This window comes from Pipistrellus kuhlii, unplaced genomic scaffold, assembly GCF_014108245.1.
Source record: "Pipistrellus kuhlii isolate mPipKuh1 unplaced genomic scaffold, mPipKuh1.p scaffold_m20_p_14, whole genome shotgun sequence".
Taxonomy (NCBI): Eukaryota; Metazoa; Chordata; class Mammalia; order Chiroptera; family Vespertilionidae; genus Pipistrellus; species Pipistrellus kuhlii.
The window spans coordinates 14,977,109-14,994,762 of record NW_023425449.1 but is presented as its reverse complement, the minus strand read 5'-3'; the positions used below and the strand labels follow the sequence as shown (position 1 = coordinate 14,994,762).

At 41.0% G+C, this 17,654-nt stretch overlaps 1 protein-coding gene across 1 annotated transcript in view; it reads left to right on the top strand.

The window, feature by feature from the left end:
• Nucleotides 1–361: 361 nt before the first annotated feature.
• The window catches only part of TRHR (thyrotropin releasing hormone receptor), a 32,833-nt gene continuing 15,540 nt past the window's right edge, over nt 362–17,654 (top strand). The window contains exons 1-2 of the mRNA XM_036437386.2: nt 362–590; nt 1,130–2,005. Of these exons, the coding sequence (XP_036293279.1) occupies nt 1,217–2,005 (789 nt within the window). The 5' untranslated portion in view covers nt 362–590; nt 1,130–1,216. The remainder of the gene's footprint in view (nt 591–1,129; nt 2,006–17,654) is intronic.

Sequence of the window (17,654 nt, the reverse complement as noted above, 5' to 3'; positions counted from 1 at the left end):
ACCAAACAGGGTGGGTCAAGCTATTTCAGGGGCTGCTCAGGTCCTGAGGGGCCCATAGAACTCAGACCATAAGCAACTATGAAGACTGTCTGCCTCTGGACCCCTCGCTTGTGATCAGCCTTCCAGACTGAGAGGTGTCACATCAGCATAGTTCAAAGTAAACCCTTCAAGGGGGAGAAGATTAAGAATCAGTGAGGACTGATTGGCATCTGTGTGTGTGTGTGTGTGTGTGTGTGTGTGAGTGTGTGTGTGTGTGTGTGTGTGTGTGTGTGTGTGTGAGAGAGAGAGAGAGAGAGAGAGAGAGAGAGAGAGAGAGAGAGAGAGAGTTAGAGTTCTCATTAGGGGCGATCTGTGATTTGCCAGCCTCGCTGCTCCTGCTGCTGCTGTCTGGCTGCGGCTGCATGGTCCGTCAGCACTTGAACGGGGCTGCGAGGGCTCAGGAGGAACTGCAGTTCTGAAGACAGACCGGGCGCTGCTGAGTGGGCTCCCAGTCACACAAAGTGGATGAGAATCCCTGCAGGTTTGGAAACTTGGACTTCTTACTGCTTCCCCCACCCAGAGAGGCAGGCAGCAGCGCTACAGGAGAAAAGGTAAGAGATTGCTCTTTTACTGGGTGGGCAGGGCAGGGGGCTCAAAGGAGATGGAGACTCAAAGGCTTGCTTTGATCCTAGCGAAGGGATCTCACCCGCTGAGAGCTAAGGAGGCAGATGCTCATTTCCCGCTGGGCTTAATCAGTGAGCCCCCTGACTCCCTCCATCCGGTCTCTCCCCCCTCATCCCTTTTTCTTATTTATGCTTTCCCCAAGCCTCTGAGAGGTTTCTTGGTACCTGTTTTTCAGTTAGCAGATCATGTTTAGTTGTTCCCTCTGAGCACTCTTTCCAAACAGAGAGCTTTATCTCTGTGTCTCATTTCTTAAGCATTTTTTTTTTCCTCCATAAAACTGGTCCCTCTTTCCATAAGCTGCTCAAAAACAGTTTCTCCATCCTACACTAGAGGAGTTTTCAGAAGTACGCAGGAGCCCCGTTCTGGCAGCAAGAGGGGAGGTGAAAGGAGAGGAGGTGAGGGTTCCTGGGCAATTCACTAGATTTGAACGAGGCTGTGACTGACTGTGGACTGTTCCTCTTCACAGGGGCAGGGGAACACTGTGATAAAGGCAGGACGCTGGAAAGAGAATGTTCTGAGAAGTGTCTCAAGAGAAACTTATAAGCCACCGAAGATGGAGAATGAGACAGTAAGCGACCTGAACCAGACCCAGCTCCAGCCACGAGCTGTGATGGCCCTAGAGTACCAAGTGGTCACCATCCTACTTGTGCTCATCATCTGTGGGCTGGGCATTGTGGGCAACAGCATGGTGGTCCTCGTGGTCATGAGAACCAAGCACATGAGGACCCCCACCAACTGCTACCTGGTGAGCCTGGCAGTGGCCGATCTCATGGTCCTGGTGGCCGCGGGCCTACCCAACATCACTGAGAGCGTCTACGGTTCCTGGGTCTACGGCTACATCGGCTGCCTCTGCATCACTTATCTCCAGTACTTGGGCATCAATGCTTCCTCTTGTTCGATCACAGCCTTCACCATTGAGAGGTACATAGCCATCTGCCACCCCATCAAAGCCCAGTTCCTCTGCACATTTTCCAGAGCCAAAAAGATCATCATCTTTGTCTGGGCATTCACATCCATTTACTGCATGCTCTGGTTCTTCTTGCTGGATCTCAACATTAGCACCTACAAAGATGCTATCGTGGTGTCCTGCGGCTACAAGATCTCCAGAAATTACTACTCACCTATTTACCTGCTGGACTTTGCTGTCTTTTATTGTGTGCCCATGATCCTGGCCACTGTCCTCTATGGCTTTATAGCTAGGATCCTCTTTTTAAATCCCATCCCTTCGGATCCTAAAGAAAACTCTAAGACTTGTAAAAATGGCTCAACTCATCAGAACAAGAATCTGAATTCGAAGACCTCCAATAGGTGTTTCAACAGCACCATATCGTCAAGAAAACAGGTAAGCAAATCTGGACATCCAGGTCCACAGAGGAAATGTGGGCTAGAGTCCCTTGTGAGATGGGATCAACTTTGCCCTCCTTAGCTGATGCCTAAACCAAAATACCATCATGTAAACATTTCTCAGTGTAAGCTCCTGCTTTGCATATTAAATCCATCTCTAAAGCAACTGAAGATCTAAAAATAGATGGGGGAGATGCTGATAGCACATCAGCAGGTACCGGCTTTGGTGTTATTAAAGTATAAGGAACTATAAACAGAAGCCCCAGAAATCCATCTTTAAAATGTTTGTGCCTCTCTGGGAAATGGTATGAAAATGTTTATACCCTTTCAGGCTTCTGTAGGGAGCAGCTGGATGTCTTTTAAGAATTCTATTGCACTGCAAAGATTTGATCAGATAGCTTGAGAAAAGATGAGGTAAAGCAATAATGAAACTTTTACCCTTTAATTGTTGCTCACGACTGAGACACAGGACTGAGATGGGCTCCTGGACTTGCTTTTAGTCTCAGTGGGAAAGATTCTATCACCCTCACCTCCAGCTCCCCACAAAGTGTGTCGGCCTGCAGAAGCTGAGAATGTACTTTGCTCAGGCAATGTTCTGATAAAAAGGCTAACACCAAGCTCAACTGGTTACACACACACACACACACACACACACACACACACACACACCGTTGCATTTTTAAAAATGTATATTTTTCCTACTAAAACGTAACTAAAAAGCCCTTTATGCTTTCAGATCATCTGAATCCCCAGGTGGCTACAGCTGGATAATAGTTTTATTAGCAAATGAAATATAACTTTAGTTACAATTGATATGGTTTCTAAGAAATATTGGAAAAATACGTTTATATCAGATACATATTTACCTATATTTACACAACTGTTTTAAGTTACTTATGAACTCGGCTTTAAGTTCCTTTCTTTCTTTGCTAAACAGAATAAACACATGGTAAACATTTTTGCTCACAGCTGAAAAAGAAAACTTGAAGTTAACTACTCTGGCTCTTTCAAATAGGGTGTGTGTGTGTGTGTGTGTGTGTGTGTGTGTGTGTAGGATATAATTCTTCCTGTGTACATTGATAGAAACTGAGTATACCTTGAAAGTACTCATAGGGATCATTTATGTTAACTCTAGATTAACTGATATATGAAGAGTTATAATAGGAAATGTGGGCACAAGTATAACAAGCTACTAGTAAACGTCTGTGTTTTAGGTATACATGAAATTAATAATGAACTGTCACTGAAAAGAAATATTTACAGCATTTTTAATGATTATGTGGTACTTGATTTATATAACTTTAATATTTGAAGATACTTAGATGATAGAAAGAAAAGACCTGAACAACTATTGCCAACTCTTAGATTCCTATTGCTTTGGTTCAGCAGTACTACCTAATACAAGGCATATTTGGCCATCTAGTACCCAAAACTTGATTAAGGGAAATTCAGAGAGAACCGCTGACCATCTGCCAAGACAAACATTAAAAGATACAATAAGATAGTAAAGCATATGTACATCTCAATTAGAGACCAAACGTGGGCTAATGTCTGTAGCAAAGAAGGTCAGTGAGGAAATTTATTCATTAGATGCCAATTGATATTCTTGTTATAAGATCTGAAATATTGCTTGTCTGGTCTAATATTTCCTTCCTTTCAATTACAGTCATTAGTACCGAACAGCATTAATAATGTGCTTTAGGTTGTTAATTCTGTTACATATGCACACTCTTATTTCAGAGCTGTTACAGATAGGCTGTCTTTACAGAGGCCGTGTGGCAGAAGAAAAAGGCAACATTTTGGCTCCATACAATCCTGAGTTTAAAGGCCAGGGTTCCAATCAAGTTGTGTGATCTCGGAGAAGCAGAAATCTCTGAGACTCAGGGCAAACCAACATCCAGGGCTGTCTATCTTACGAAAGACACCTAAAATGTCATTGTAATTAACATCTGGGTGTTAATTAACCTCCTTCATAATTTTCTAGCATGCTGACAGTTATTAAGGAAACTACAGCCAGTCAGAGAAAGACAAATATTACATGATATTTGTCTTTCTCTGACTGGCTGTATTTTTTCTTAATAGCTGTCACATGTGGAATCTAAAGGACAAAATAAGCTGACAAATAAATGAACAGATAACAAATAAATGGCGTGGATAAATGAACAGACTGACAGTTCTCAGAGGGGATGAGGTGGGGAGGATGGGAAGAGATCAACCAAAGAATTTACATATAGAATAGTCCATGGGCACAGACAGTAATGTGGTGAAAGCCTGGGATGGGGAAGAGGTGGAAGCAGCATGGAAGGGGGGGGGGGGGAAAAGGGGGGATATAGAGTAAATCTGTAATAGAGTCAACAATTAAAAAAAAAAGAAATATAAATTTATTCTTAAAAACATACATTTGTATTTAAACAGATTATTTTTAAACAAATGTGTATATCATACAGTCACTTCTTTAAGGAGACTTTTAATAATTAGGGCATTTGGAAACGTATTGAGCAAATAGGGTTGTTACAATAACATCACCGTCAGCTAGCATCTGGAGCCAGGGATGCCAAACGTGCTGGAACGTGCAAGACAATCCTGTGCAAGGAAGGGCCTTGTTACAAACGCCAATAGCGCGCTCTGAAAGAATTATGGGATGACATATGAATCAAAAGAGTCGTATTTAAGTACTGTATCCTGTCATTTAGCCCTAATTATAGAGGGGCTGGGAGTTCAGAGAAAAGGAAGGAAATTATGAAGCAAGCGACATCAGAGAAGACCTCACAGAAGAGGTGGCATTTGAGAAGGCTCTAGAAAGGTGGGGATACTTTTGAAAGTGAACATCAGGAGGGGGACAGCACTCCACACAGAAAGGATATGGCTGGGATGAGAAGGGCATGGGTTCGAAGAGGAGACAAGGAGGAGACCTAGGGTGGGGTTTTTACAGGACGGAAGGACTTTGAGGAGCAAAATGAATGATGTATTGGGGCGAGTAGCAAAGAGAAAGATGGGATCAATAGGTAAGAGAAAGAAGGGGGCGAGGGCTTTGGAGGATTTCAAGGATCAGGCAGAGAGGGGAGATTGAACTTAGTGCAGAGGCAATAAAATGAGAGTGGTGAGCAGGAGCAGCAGGAGGAAAATGGGGTTGAGGGTGGTGACAGGAATAGCTGTGGAGGAGGGAGAAGGCAGGTTTGGAGGGCAAGAGATGGGGGCAGAAAGACTACTCAGAAAGCTGGTGACCCAGGAGTGAGGTTGTAAAACCCTCTATCAGAAAAATGTAAAGGAAGGAATGAACTGGGGAGATGTTTCAAAGAAAGAAAGGGTGAGATGTGTACATATTAGATACAAGCAATGCAGAGAGGACAGTTCCACGTGGACCAGTGTTCTGAGTCTGGAACAACGGTGGTGCCCCGGATAAATGGGAACAAGTGCCTTGAGGTTTTGTCCACAACCAATGAGCCTTTATCTGGCCTTTACCTCTTCTGAAGTAATGATTTTCTTAAATCTTTGAAAGTTCAAACCTCCACCTTCTATTACCCATGGACTTCTCTTTTAATATTTTCTCTGCATCTTTTTTTCTTTCAGGCAAGTTTTAATAAATATATGTCCAAGCCAGGTCTTTTTAACCAAGTTATTAAAGTCAACTATGCTTAGCCTAAAAGAACTACAGTAAAAAGGGACAAACTGTAAGAGACAAATGTGTTTTTTGTTTGTTTGTTTGTTTGTTTGTTTGTTTTCAACTTACATCCTCTATGCAGATGTAACCCAGGCCAGATTCTTTCTTGCTCCTATTACTCAGAGATTTAATTACATTTTAGGAAACTAAATAAATATTTGGTAAATCCAATGAAGTAAACTGTTCAAACTAATGGCTTGGAATTGCATAGACAAGAGAATTCCCCGATTGACTACATCTTTTGCTTGCAAGTAGTTGTTTTGATATTGAGGAGACACAGTTTAAATGATCAGTTTGTCACATTTCAGCTGTCTCTACACAATGGGAAAATATTCTCCCCGTTCAGTCCAGTCAGGTGTTCGGCATTGTGTAGGTAAAATAGCTCTATTATTGACTGTACATTTCAAAGGAATTGATTGGAACTTTTGGCATCCTGGAGGTAACAAAAACATGGGCTATCATATGGATAAACACAATCCATTCAAACAGTCGCTTTCCACAGGATAGAGCGGACTGCACAATACTTTGGTGATCACGCCACCAGCTTTAATTTTAGTTGAGTCACTGTAGTTTTCTTCTCTGTGAGCATAGCTGGTGGGGGAACGGTAACACAACCCAAATAGAAAGCTTTAGCACTTTATGGCCAAATTTTCATTATGGGTTTTATGTGACTAAACAAGTCTATAAAATACCAAACAGTTTTTGTGTCCATAAATTTCTTAAATGCCTTCTATTTTATTAGAACAATGTTGGTATCCAAGAAACAAAAGCAGTTTTTTTTAAAGCAATATATGCCTTTTGTTGCTGTTTCCATTGTTACCACAATGACAACATAAAAGCAATCAAGTGTCTTATGAAAAAAAAAACAACACCACCAAAAACATAGAAAACTAGGAATAAGAAAATATCCTTTACCCCATCTCTTAAAACCACAATTTATTAGTATTCAGTTATATTATTTTTCTGATACTTGCATTGCTCTTTTTTTATATTATGGTAGATATACATAGTATCTGTAATTTTATATCCTGCTTTTACATAAAAATGTTAAAATGATTATTCTCAAAGAGAATAGCACAGAAAAAAATGAGAAAGATCGTGAGTGTGAGTCCATTTCTCTCAACCTCAGTTTCCTTATCATTAAAGTGGGAATAACAATCGAGTCACTGTTGAAATTTGGTCCAATGCATCAGACAAAAGTCATGTTTGCTCTCCTCCTACCTGCTCCATCAGCTGTCTTCCCTCAGTCCTGTCCTCAGTGACCTCCAACCCTTAGGCAGCCTCCTGGTTTTCTCATAAGCAATTTCCTACAATATGATGTGCTCATTGAAATTAAAGACACTCAAATAAAGAAGGGGTTTTAATGCATCTTCTCTCTTCTCCCCCTGCCTCCCTCCAACTCCCACCTCTATTGCTAGTTACTTTTTAAAGAAGAAATCTTAAACAAAGAGGAGGAAGTAAAATGGTGGAATGTCAGGCAGTAGATCTGATATTTAGGAGGATAAAGTTCTTAAGTTGTATGGGTAACTTGATTACTGATTCATCTTATAAGGCAGATTAATGATACTGAACTCTTCAGTGTTAGGTCTGAATTAGCAGTGTCTGAAGTTCACTGGGATTGTTTTTATAGTGTTTTCAGAGACCCATCTTTCATTTATAATTGTTCTATTTGTTTCACTTGTCTGGGTTCAAGCATATTATTCATAGCAAAAAAGTGCAATTTTGTCACTTAGCGCACAATTATCTAAAGGTGCCATCTTGTTTTTATTATTAAAAAAAAAACAGCTTTACATTTTCTGGTTCGTATTCTACATGAGTAAAGACCCTGTGCACATCCCATAAAATGAGTAAGTGACAGTCCCCTGCAGTTAAACGCTTTGTATCCTATGGTTAGATGAACACTCATTGTTTGTTCCTAATGTTATACTGGAAACTTTGAGCCATCATTTTCTTAGCAAAGAAAAATTAATTTTCCTAAATGCCTCCAAAAAAAGAAAAACCTACACTCCTTCAGAATTCTCAATTTGGTCACACACACACACAGTAAAATCAGCTAACCTTGAAAATAGTAAGATACTTTATACTTCTTAATGTATAATATAATGTAGCCTCTTGTGAATGCTTTATACTGCAAATAGATATCCCACGTTCAAAACAGATAATGCTGGGGCTGTATCAGACAATGTACTCAGTCTCCTAATATATTTAATGACTTGGGGCAAGGGTGAAAGGTACAAAGCTAGGTCTTGGGGTAAACATTAAGTAAAATTTTGCAGTAGGCAATTTTATATTCACTATCATCCTCAATGTAATTAAATGGCCCCCAAGGCACTCAGCACTGGGAGAGGTGCAGATGCTACAGGGACACATAAAGACTAACTCCACCTTCAAGGAGCCCACCGTGGGCCACATACTCCTAAGTGGACCATTCATTACGTTCTACAACAGAGGACACACATCATTGAGGGATGAAGGAAAAAGCGGGGGATGGAGGGATGATTTATGGAATTCATGACATTCAGCAAGGCCTGTGCAGGTGGGCAGAAAGTCTCAAAGTAGCAGTAGGGAGAAAGGGGAAAAAAGGAAGAGACAATTGAACACAAAAGGGCACTGTCTAGTGAGGGAAGTCCCAACCAGGTTCTAGTCCTGTCACATTCAGCTTCTGTCTCTCCTCCCTGCCCTGTGGCATTCCACCTACTTCCATCACCCCCATCCTTACAACTACCACCTGCCAATCTCCACAGACAGCTCCTGCAGACACATCTCCTGACCTGTACTTAACTGTTCTGTGGACCTCATGGAAATACATCAAATTTAATATGTCTAAAACTAAACCCATTATTTTCCCCGATAAACCTCTACCTCTGTGTTTTTTTCCTAGTTTAGGTGCCCAAGCCAGACATACAGGAGTCCCTCTAAGAGCCTTTCTGGCCCACTCACCTGCAAATCTCAGCAGTAGCCAAGTCCTGGAGCTTCTAGCTCCTAACTTTCTCCTCTAACCTCCTCCATCACATTGACATTGCCCCAGTTCACCATTTGTCACCTGCATTCATCCAATACACACCTCACCAACCTCTCTGACTTCCATTCTGTGCCCTACACCCCCCCTCCCCTCCATCATTCTGCACATTGCTCACTCACAGGTCTAACACAGAGATGTGTTATCAAAGTGATCTTTACAGCTCCCTGAGGCCTAGAATTTAAACTTCTCAGCATAAAAATAAGATCCTAGATCCTTCCTGTGTTCTCAGCTTCATCTCTTCCAGCTCTCCTTACACTTTATGCTCCATTGACACCAGGTTATTTGTAGTTCTCTGAACTTGCTCTGTTCTTTCAGCTGGAATGCCCTTCATCTGGCAAACTCCCAGTTATCTTTCAAATCTAAGATCAAATGATGCTTCCCATGCACCCCATCAAGCTTTCCCTGAACTTCTCAGGCAGATTTCTACATCTAAATGCATAGCTCTAACTATGTATGCTAGGACTTCTACCTATGCTTTTATAGCACTTTGCACCTACTTGTGGTTGAATAATTCTTTTTTTAAAATATATATTTTATTGACTTTTTACAGAGAGGAAGAGAGACGGATAGAGAGACGGATTTATCAGGGAAAATAATGGGTTTAGTTTTAGATGGATAGATGAGAGGGAATCATCGCTCAGCTGCCTCATGCACACCCCCTACTGGGGATGTGTCCGCAATCAAGGTACATACCCCTGACTGGAATCGAACCCGGGACCTTTCAGTCAGCAGGCCGACGCTCTATCCACTGAGCCAAACTGGTTTTGGCTTAGTAATTCTTATGTATCATAATTGTTAGCTTGCCAGTCCTCCCACTGACACTAACATCCTTAGGAGCAAGGCCTTGCATTCCCAGTGCCTCCAGAACTGAGTTTGGCAGTGTTATCAACAGGAGAAAAAAAAAAAAATCCCAGAATTAAAAACAGCATGTGCTATCTGAGGAATAGCCATATATGGGCCATAGATTCATGTTAGGGAGACATGGAAAACACATTTGGAGGACGTGCGGGCTGGGGCCGGATTAATGAGGCCAGAAAACTCAACACAGGATCATCACCTCCTGCCTTCCCAGGTCCCTCACCCTGCTATTGAGCAATGCCAGGGTCACACTCCATAGGCAGCATGTACTTTAGCCGTGGAGTTTCCATTCCAATGGGCCCTCGGTGATCTCTGCCCATCCATTTACAGGACCATAATGAGTTCCCTCTTTTCAGGCCTTAAATGTTTATTTCAAAACTTCCTATTCTCCTCGAATCATTATACCTGGAATATTTTCCCTCTGAAATCCTCCTACAACCAACCTCTTCTTTCTACTGCCATTTCCTCAATCCCAGCCTCATTTCCTCTCTGCACTATATATAGATGAGAACTCTGGTCTCTCTGCTTCACCAAATCATTGCAAAGCCTTCCTAACCAATCACCCTGCCTCTTAATTCCCCTCTTCTCAATCATCCCCCAGAATGCTCCTAGGCTAGAGTCACTAAACGCAAACTTGATAGCTACACTGCCTGAAATCCTCCAATATCCCTACTTCTTATAGGTCTAAACCCAACAACATTATCATGGCACACTGGGGCATATTTATGTCCAGTTTTCTACCTGCTTTCCCAAACTCATCTTCTTCCTTCCCCTACATGCCATTTGACAAGAGGTTTCCTAAACTGGCCGTACGCTACCATGCCTCCAGCCAGTGTGCACATCCCTAGCCACAAGCATTCTGCAGGCCTCACTTTCCTCTTACTTTGAATCCACCCTCTTGTAAATCACCTCTCAGAGCAGGCTTTCTGGACCTCCACTGGCAGGCTTTGGTGTTTCCCCCTCCCCTTTGTAGTATTTTGTACTTACGTCTGTTCAGGACACCTTGTTGCTGTAGTAATTTTCCCAAATGTCTCTCCCATCAGATTGGCTGGAACATCGTCCCATTCATATTTGTGTCCACAGTGTCATGGTTCCCAGGGGACATATCGATAAATGACAAAATTAGTAGTGATTGGATATAAAGGATGAGAGAGAGGACAAAGTCAAATATGACTCCAAAGATTTATTTTTTTTAAGGAGACTGAAAATATAATTGTTAAAAGCAATGTTGAAAGAGAGATGTTAAAATCTTCAGATTAAGATGGGGATGTGGAAAACTTAAATTGTAAGTAAATGGTCAAGATCAGATATGTGAATTTGGAAATCATTAGGATAATGGGGAAAAAGGTGTGACCAAGGTTGAGTTTTAAAAGAGGTAAGAACAGACTGACAAGTACTGAGTTCTGGACCAAGCTTTCCCTTTAGGAAGCTAGAAGAAAAATTGGGTCTTTGCTAGAGATAAAAAGACCCGTTTTTCTATTTTGGAACCTAGCCAGAGAACTAAAGACAAAATTTCATTGGATTCTCTCATCTAGGAAAGAAAGTAAAGAAAGAGAATGATCCAAGGAGAGAGAAAGGTTCAGTTAAAACAGTACGTGGCTTGAATATATTCCTTGATGAACATCATTCAACAAATACATTTTGATTTAAATTTTAAACAGTGAGTTATTCTACAAATATAAAACGTGCACAATGGTAAAAACGTTTATATACAAGTCATTCAAGTTTATTTTCTTTTCAAAGTGAAAGAAAAGAATAAGTGGACTTATCTAAAACTGAAAAGTCATGGCCTGGTCACCAGAGTCAAACACAACTCTTCAGAGATTTGTGACAGGCACATGGAAAGAACTTGAATAAGCTAAAAGTTCAATTAGCTCAGAAAATTAAATAGGGCCGAATACATGTGCATATGAAATAGGATGAATAATGTAAAAACACCTGACAGCCATATTTAGTTGAAATAAAAATAGATAACATCCTTTTGGAGGAGAGAAACTGGTACAACCTTCCATAATCAGCACTGCTGACTTTTGGCTCTATCCCTTGCATAGATTGCCTAAACATAATTATATAGCTGCGGCAAGTAAGTAAGACATCCTATGCCTCTCCATTCGGTGCCTTTGTTGTTTGAGTTTTATGGGGATTTATGATTATGGAATAGCTCTGCATATTTTCTGAAGGCAGCAGTTCGGAGCTTAGAAAATAAGGAAGTGATTCAGAGAGCAGTGGCACCATTGTGAGAGGGAGAGAGGGCAGAAGCAGGATGAATGCAGAGCACGCCGGGACGCTCATTTTAAAGATCATTGGTAAAGTCAAGTGATTCAAACCGCCACCAATAAGCAGACTGACTCCCTGCCATGCTCTCCTCCTGACAGGGGTTCGTTTTTTGTGACTGATTCTACTTGGCACATGTTTGAAAGATTATGCATTCAGAAAATTTGGGTTGGGGAGGGTGGGAGAAAAGCATGCATGGAGATATTTTCTGCTCTACCTGGAAAGATAGAAATAGGCTCAGATGCAGGGTGAGTTTACAAGAGAACTGTTTAACAGAAATTATCAAATGCTAGGATGGCCCTCCAGGCATGATGAATCAATTAGACTGCTCCGTGAATTCGTTAACATCAATCAAGTCAAAACGTGTGTATCAACCAACTGCAGGGTACAGATGCGGTGTTATCCTACAGCTAAGGATGGTCTTGTTAAATGATTTCAATCCCTTCCAACGTGTTGTTATAGGAAATAGTGGAATCAAGAGCAGATTTTCACCTACTCACTGATGACTTTATTGAGAACCTACTGTATATAAGGCACTGTGTTAGGCACTGGGATTGAAAACAGAGTACCTACTCATAAAAACATCACAGTCTAATAGGAAAAACAGGGAAGTATGTAGATAATTAAAGCCATAAAAAAAATACGTGTTACTGTAGGAAAAAGCATGGATTACTGTTACCTGACCTAGGTGGCTTGGGAAAAGATGAGCATCAGAAAGGCTTTTTGGAAAAGGAAATGCTTAAGCAGGGCCTTACAAATGAACAGTAGTTTTGAAGGTGAAAATGGGAAGGGAGAGATTATGTAGAACTATAATATAAAGGTGAAGATCAGGGTTCCCAAAAGTACACAATTAGTCCAGAGAACATCAAGGGGCTCATTAGAGCTGGGCAAGAAAAGATGAGCCTAATACAGTAAGGAAATATGGGGTTTATATAAAATATTGAGGGGATATGGAAGGAAAATCATATTATAATCAGACGTATGCTTGAGGAAGGTCACTGTCTTCAATGTAGGCAAGGAATAGACCAGAGTCAAGGATGTTAATTAGAAGAGTGCTATAACCATATGGGCAAGACAATGATTCTGGTAAGGCCTAATATGATACCAGTAAGAATATAAAGAAATAGATACATTGGGATTAGAATCAATAGACTTGGTGTGAGTAGATGTGAGGAGAAGGGAAGAGAAAGGAGTCAAAGGTAACTCACTTGAGCCATTGAAAAAAAGAGTGACTGAAAGTGGAGAGCCTGTATTTCAGAATCTCACTCCCTGGGGTCAGAGCCACTGACTAAGTGATATGAGCAAGTTAATTTGACTCAGTTTGCACATGTGCAAAAAGGATGCTAGTAACAGCACCTATCTCTAAAGGTAGTTATTATTATATTATAATTTAGTGTAAAAGTCCATATAAAGTACTGTGCATGGTGTCTGGAACATAGAAATAGTAAATGGTAGCTACTATTATTATTAATTGTATAGTGCTGTGGTCAGCAAACTGTGACTCGTGAGCCATATGTGGCTCTTTGGCCCCTTGAGTGTGGATCTTCCACAAAATACCACAGCCTGGGCAAGTCTATTTTGAAGAAGTGGCATTAGAAAAAGTTTAAGTTTTAAAAAATTGGCTCTCAAAAGAAATGTCAATTGTTGTACTGTTGATATTTGGCTCTGTTGACTAATGAGTTTGCCAACCACTGGTATAGGTAAGTTGCCTAAATGAGGGACAATTGACAGAGGCACATATTTCAGAACAGTGAGTATATTTCATTCAGTTTTGCCCATGTTGTATTTAGTGTCTAGTCTGCAATAGTTCAATTAGAAATATAGGATTAGAGCTCAGAAGAATCATCTTGCCTAGAGATGTAGATTTGGGAGCAAACAATATACCGATAATGGCTTATTGAAGACCCTGGAGTAGATATGATTATTGGGGGAAATTTGGTAGAATAGAAAAGAAACTGGAGTAGCTAAAATTCTGGGAAGAATAGAATGGAGAGCCTGTAAATAAATGGAAGGAATTACCAGAGAGGAAAACCAGAAGAAAGTAGAGTCACAAAAGCCTAAGAGAGAAACATAGGAGTGGTCAATAGAAAGAGATAAAGATAAGAACTGGAAAAGCACCTGAACAGGCATTGGTAACCTTAAATAAATTAGATTTCATGGAGTTGATGAATGAATAGATGGGGAGCAGGGGACTGGAGGTCAGAGAATAAGAGTAGACAGCTGTTCTAACAAACTTGACTGAGAGAGAGAGAGAGAGAGAGAGAGAGAGAGAGAGAGAGAGAGAGAGAGAGAGAGAGAGAGGGAGATAACAGTAATGACAGGGAGAAATAAGTCAGAGTATTTTAATTTGTTTTATTTTCTTTTACTTCTTAAGAAGAAACTCGAGCCTGCTAAGGTAGAAAAAAGATACTAGAGTGGGAGGAATTATTTGTAGATACCAAGCAAGATTCAATTTCGATAGGGCATGGTCCTGAGGAGGCCAGAGGAATACCATAAAGACTGTAACAATTTACCTTGGAGAGAAGCGGGGTATCTTTCTTTTCCTGTCTGCTGAGATTGTGTCTAGGTCACTGATCCATTTGCAGCACTGAGCACCGTGTCTGGCACCTAGAAGTATCCAATGAACATCAAATAAGTAAGTGGATAAACGAGTGGATTAAAGAAGGAATGAGTAGGATGCCAGGATAGGAGATAAAGATGATTACTGTTACAGATCAATTTTAGGTTATGGGGCAGGAAATGATGAGTTCTCACAAGCTGTGAGAACTTTCTCAGTAAAAGAGAATGGAAAGTCATCAACTGAGAATGAAGAGGCATGTCAGAGGGAGGGGATTCGAAGAGAGACTTGGCAATTCATGCTGGAAAATGAGAGAGGTAGATGACAGGTTAGAATGATAACAGGACTAAGTCCCATTCACATTTAGGAAAACTAACCTGGCACAGCAGTAAATTACAGGTGATCTGAATTCGTTAGCGAAGTCTAGACACTTTGCAGTGGGCCTGTCCTGAGACTCATTCCCAGTAAACATATTAAGAAAATTAGGAAAAATGCATCCCTTTGTTTAGAGTCTAAACTTTAGACTATTAGAGGCCCTGATCCTGATGTTCTTTACACTAGGTGTCCTATTTATTTTTTAAATCTTTATTAAAAAGAATTACATATGTCCCTTTCCCCCCATTGACCCCTTCGAGCCCACCCCCTGGGGTTCTCCTTATATGAGCATTTCATCGTCCTCAGTTTGTTTCCTTTACTGTGGTGGCAAGTGACATACCCACAACCAGTTCAATTTTACAGTTAGCACTTCATTCCCTTCGCTGAGGCAAGGATCTGCTGATAAGGGCTGGACTGATCAGAGGCGGTGCATCACCACAGGGCAGAGACTTCTACAGTCACAAAAAAGTTCCATCCGATGCCCTGCCTTCGAATGGATAGAAGCCAGGGGCCTCAACAAATCTCTTCCTCAAAAACACGGAGAAACAAACAGCTCATGGCGATAGCTCATGGCGATAGCTCTGTACTCACCGCATGGAGCCACGTCTCCCCTGTATCAGCACCTTCAGCTAGCAAAACTGGTGTTTTATTTTCCCTCAGACATCTTGGCTCTTTCCAATTTATCTTTGAAGGATTCTGGAAAAACACTCAAGAGCAATTAGCCTTGTGACAAAAGCAACCCACTCCATCTTGCACACGGTTCTTGACTGTGTCACTGACTTCAGCTCAAAGACAGATGGTATCATAAGGTGCAAATAACAAACAGGGATGGACATGATCAAGGATGCTTGACTCTTGTGGGCTTTGTGCCTCAGAAGACCCTAGAGAGGCACTAAAGGTAAAAGCCAGGCAGGCCCCGCAGCACAGCCCTTCCTTATCAGTGCACCGCTCTCCACACTTCAGCATCGTAAAGGAGGTTTGTTTATTCCTTAGGGAAGCTCTCCCAACTCAAGGAGACTGTGTGCGCGCCACTTGAAATCCGATGCAGACCCAAAATCCAGAGGGGTAGAACACTGCTGTTATTGACTGTGGCCTTTAAGCTAATGAATAACCATTTCTGCTTCTGGCTCCTCCCCAGCTCCACCCAGCTCCTCAGGATAATTAATCAGGAGAGGCTATTAGATCCCATCGGGCCTATTGTCCCCATTCTAAACATGCTTCAAAATAGATAATTATCCATGCATACACTACAAGTGGAAAAGGCAGTCTTGAAAAAAAAAAAAATATATATATATATATATATATATATATAATTTTAATCTCGAAGACTGCCACACTGAAAGAAAACTCATGTTCCTATTACGCCCAGTTAGTCAAAAGACAGAAATTTCTGGGCTGTGACAGCATGAATTATCTTCTCTAATAATCTCTAATGGTCATTAAAAAGCTCTTGGGAGCACTGAAGGGAGGTCCATTAATTTTTACAAACTGATCCTTGAGTGTAAGCCCACTTTCCGACAAGGCTGCTATCTTTTAAAGAGTTATCAAGGAAAGCTATTCTAATTAGAATGTTATTTGTCCGGGAAGGTCACCTTTTGGCCTCGGCTAAACCAACCCAGTAAGATTCCAATATTAAAAAATAGAAACAATTTGTTTAGAATACCACGTATTCTCTCAACACCCCAACAATTTATCATAAAGACGGCGTAGAGTATGAGGATTAGCTGGAATGAAGCTCACAAAATCATTCCCCCCCCAAAAAAAAAGAAATGTCTGCAAAGTAAGGCATCCTGGTGAACCATTGCAACTGTGCTATAGGAAAGGCTCTGTACAGGAGCCTCTGAAATGAGTAGTGATTTCCTTGTGAGCTAACTAGCCCATATTTCAGCTCTATGCTGTGTTTACAGTCATCATAAAAATTTGAACATATTACATCTTACATTATAAATTTGTCAACTTTTATTTCACTCCCAAGCCCCAGAGGTGCCGGACATTTTACCTTCAGTAGCAGAAGTACATCCCAACATAAATCCCATCCCGTTTCAAGAGTCACTGTCTAAATATGCTAGCTCAGATTCTTCAGTTAATACCGTGCACCAGGCTGCTTGTCTGGGCTTCTCCCCACCTGGAAGGCAACCTGGAAAACAGTCTGACCCACTTGCCTAGGGGCCTGTGGTTTATTAACCTTTCTGATAGGTGTTGTTTATGAGCTTTTAGTATGCACCAGGCATGGTGCTCAGGGCGTTTGCCCATCATCTTCTTTGCACTAATGACAATTTATCATCTCCATTTTTTTATTGATTTGTGAGGGAGGAAGGGGGAAAAGATAGATAGATAGATAGATAGATAGATAGATAGATAGATAGATAGATAGATGATAGATAGAGAGAGAGATTGATCAGCTGCCTCTTACACATGCCCTAATTGGGAATTAAACCTGCAACCCATGTATGTGCTCTGAATGGGTATTGAACTTGCCACCTTTGGTCCATGGGACATTTCAATTAACTGAGCCACACCGGTCAGGGCTAGCACCTCCAAAATCAGGTAATAGATACAAATAACATATGAACAAATAAGCATAGTATATTCCAATTGTGACATATCAGGTTGTGGAGAAAAATTAAGCAGATAAGGAGGATATGAAATGCTGACATTGAAGAGGTGCAATTTTATATAGGGTGGTCAAATAAATAGCCATTTTCAGAATGCAGTGTTCTTTTGATTCTATATGCAAGACACTAGCAAATGTCACTTAATAAATCAATGCCTGAAACAACAGAGTTTTTCCCATTAATGCAATGCTAAAACACCAGGCTGGCCTACATGAGTCACTGGCTTTTATACACAGGAAGTATAACAGCATTATTGATACTATTCGATTATATTTCATAAATTCT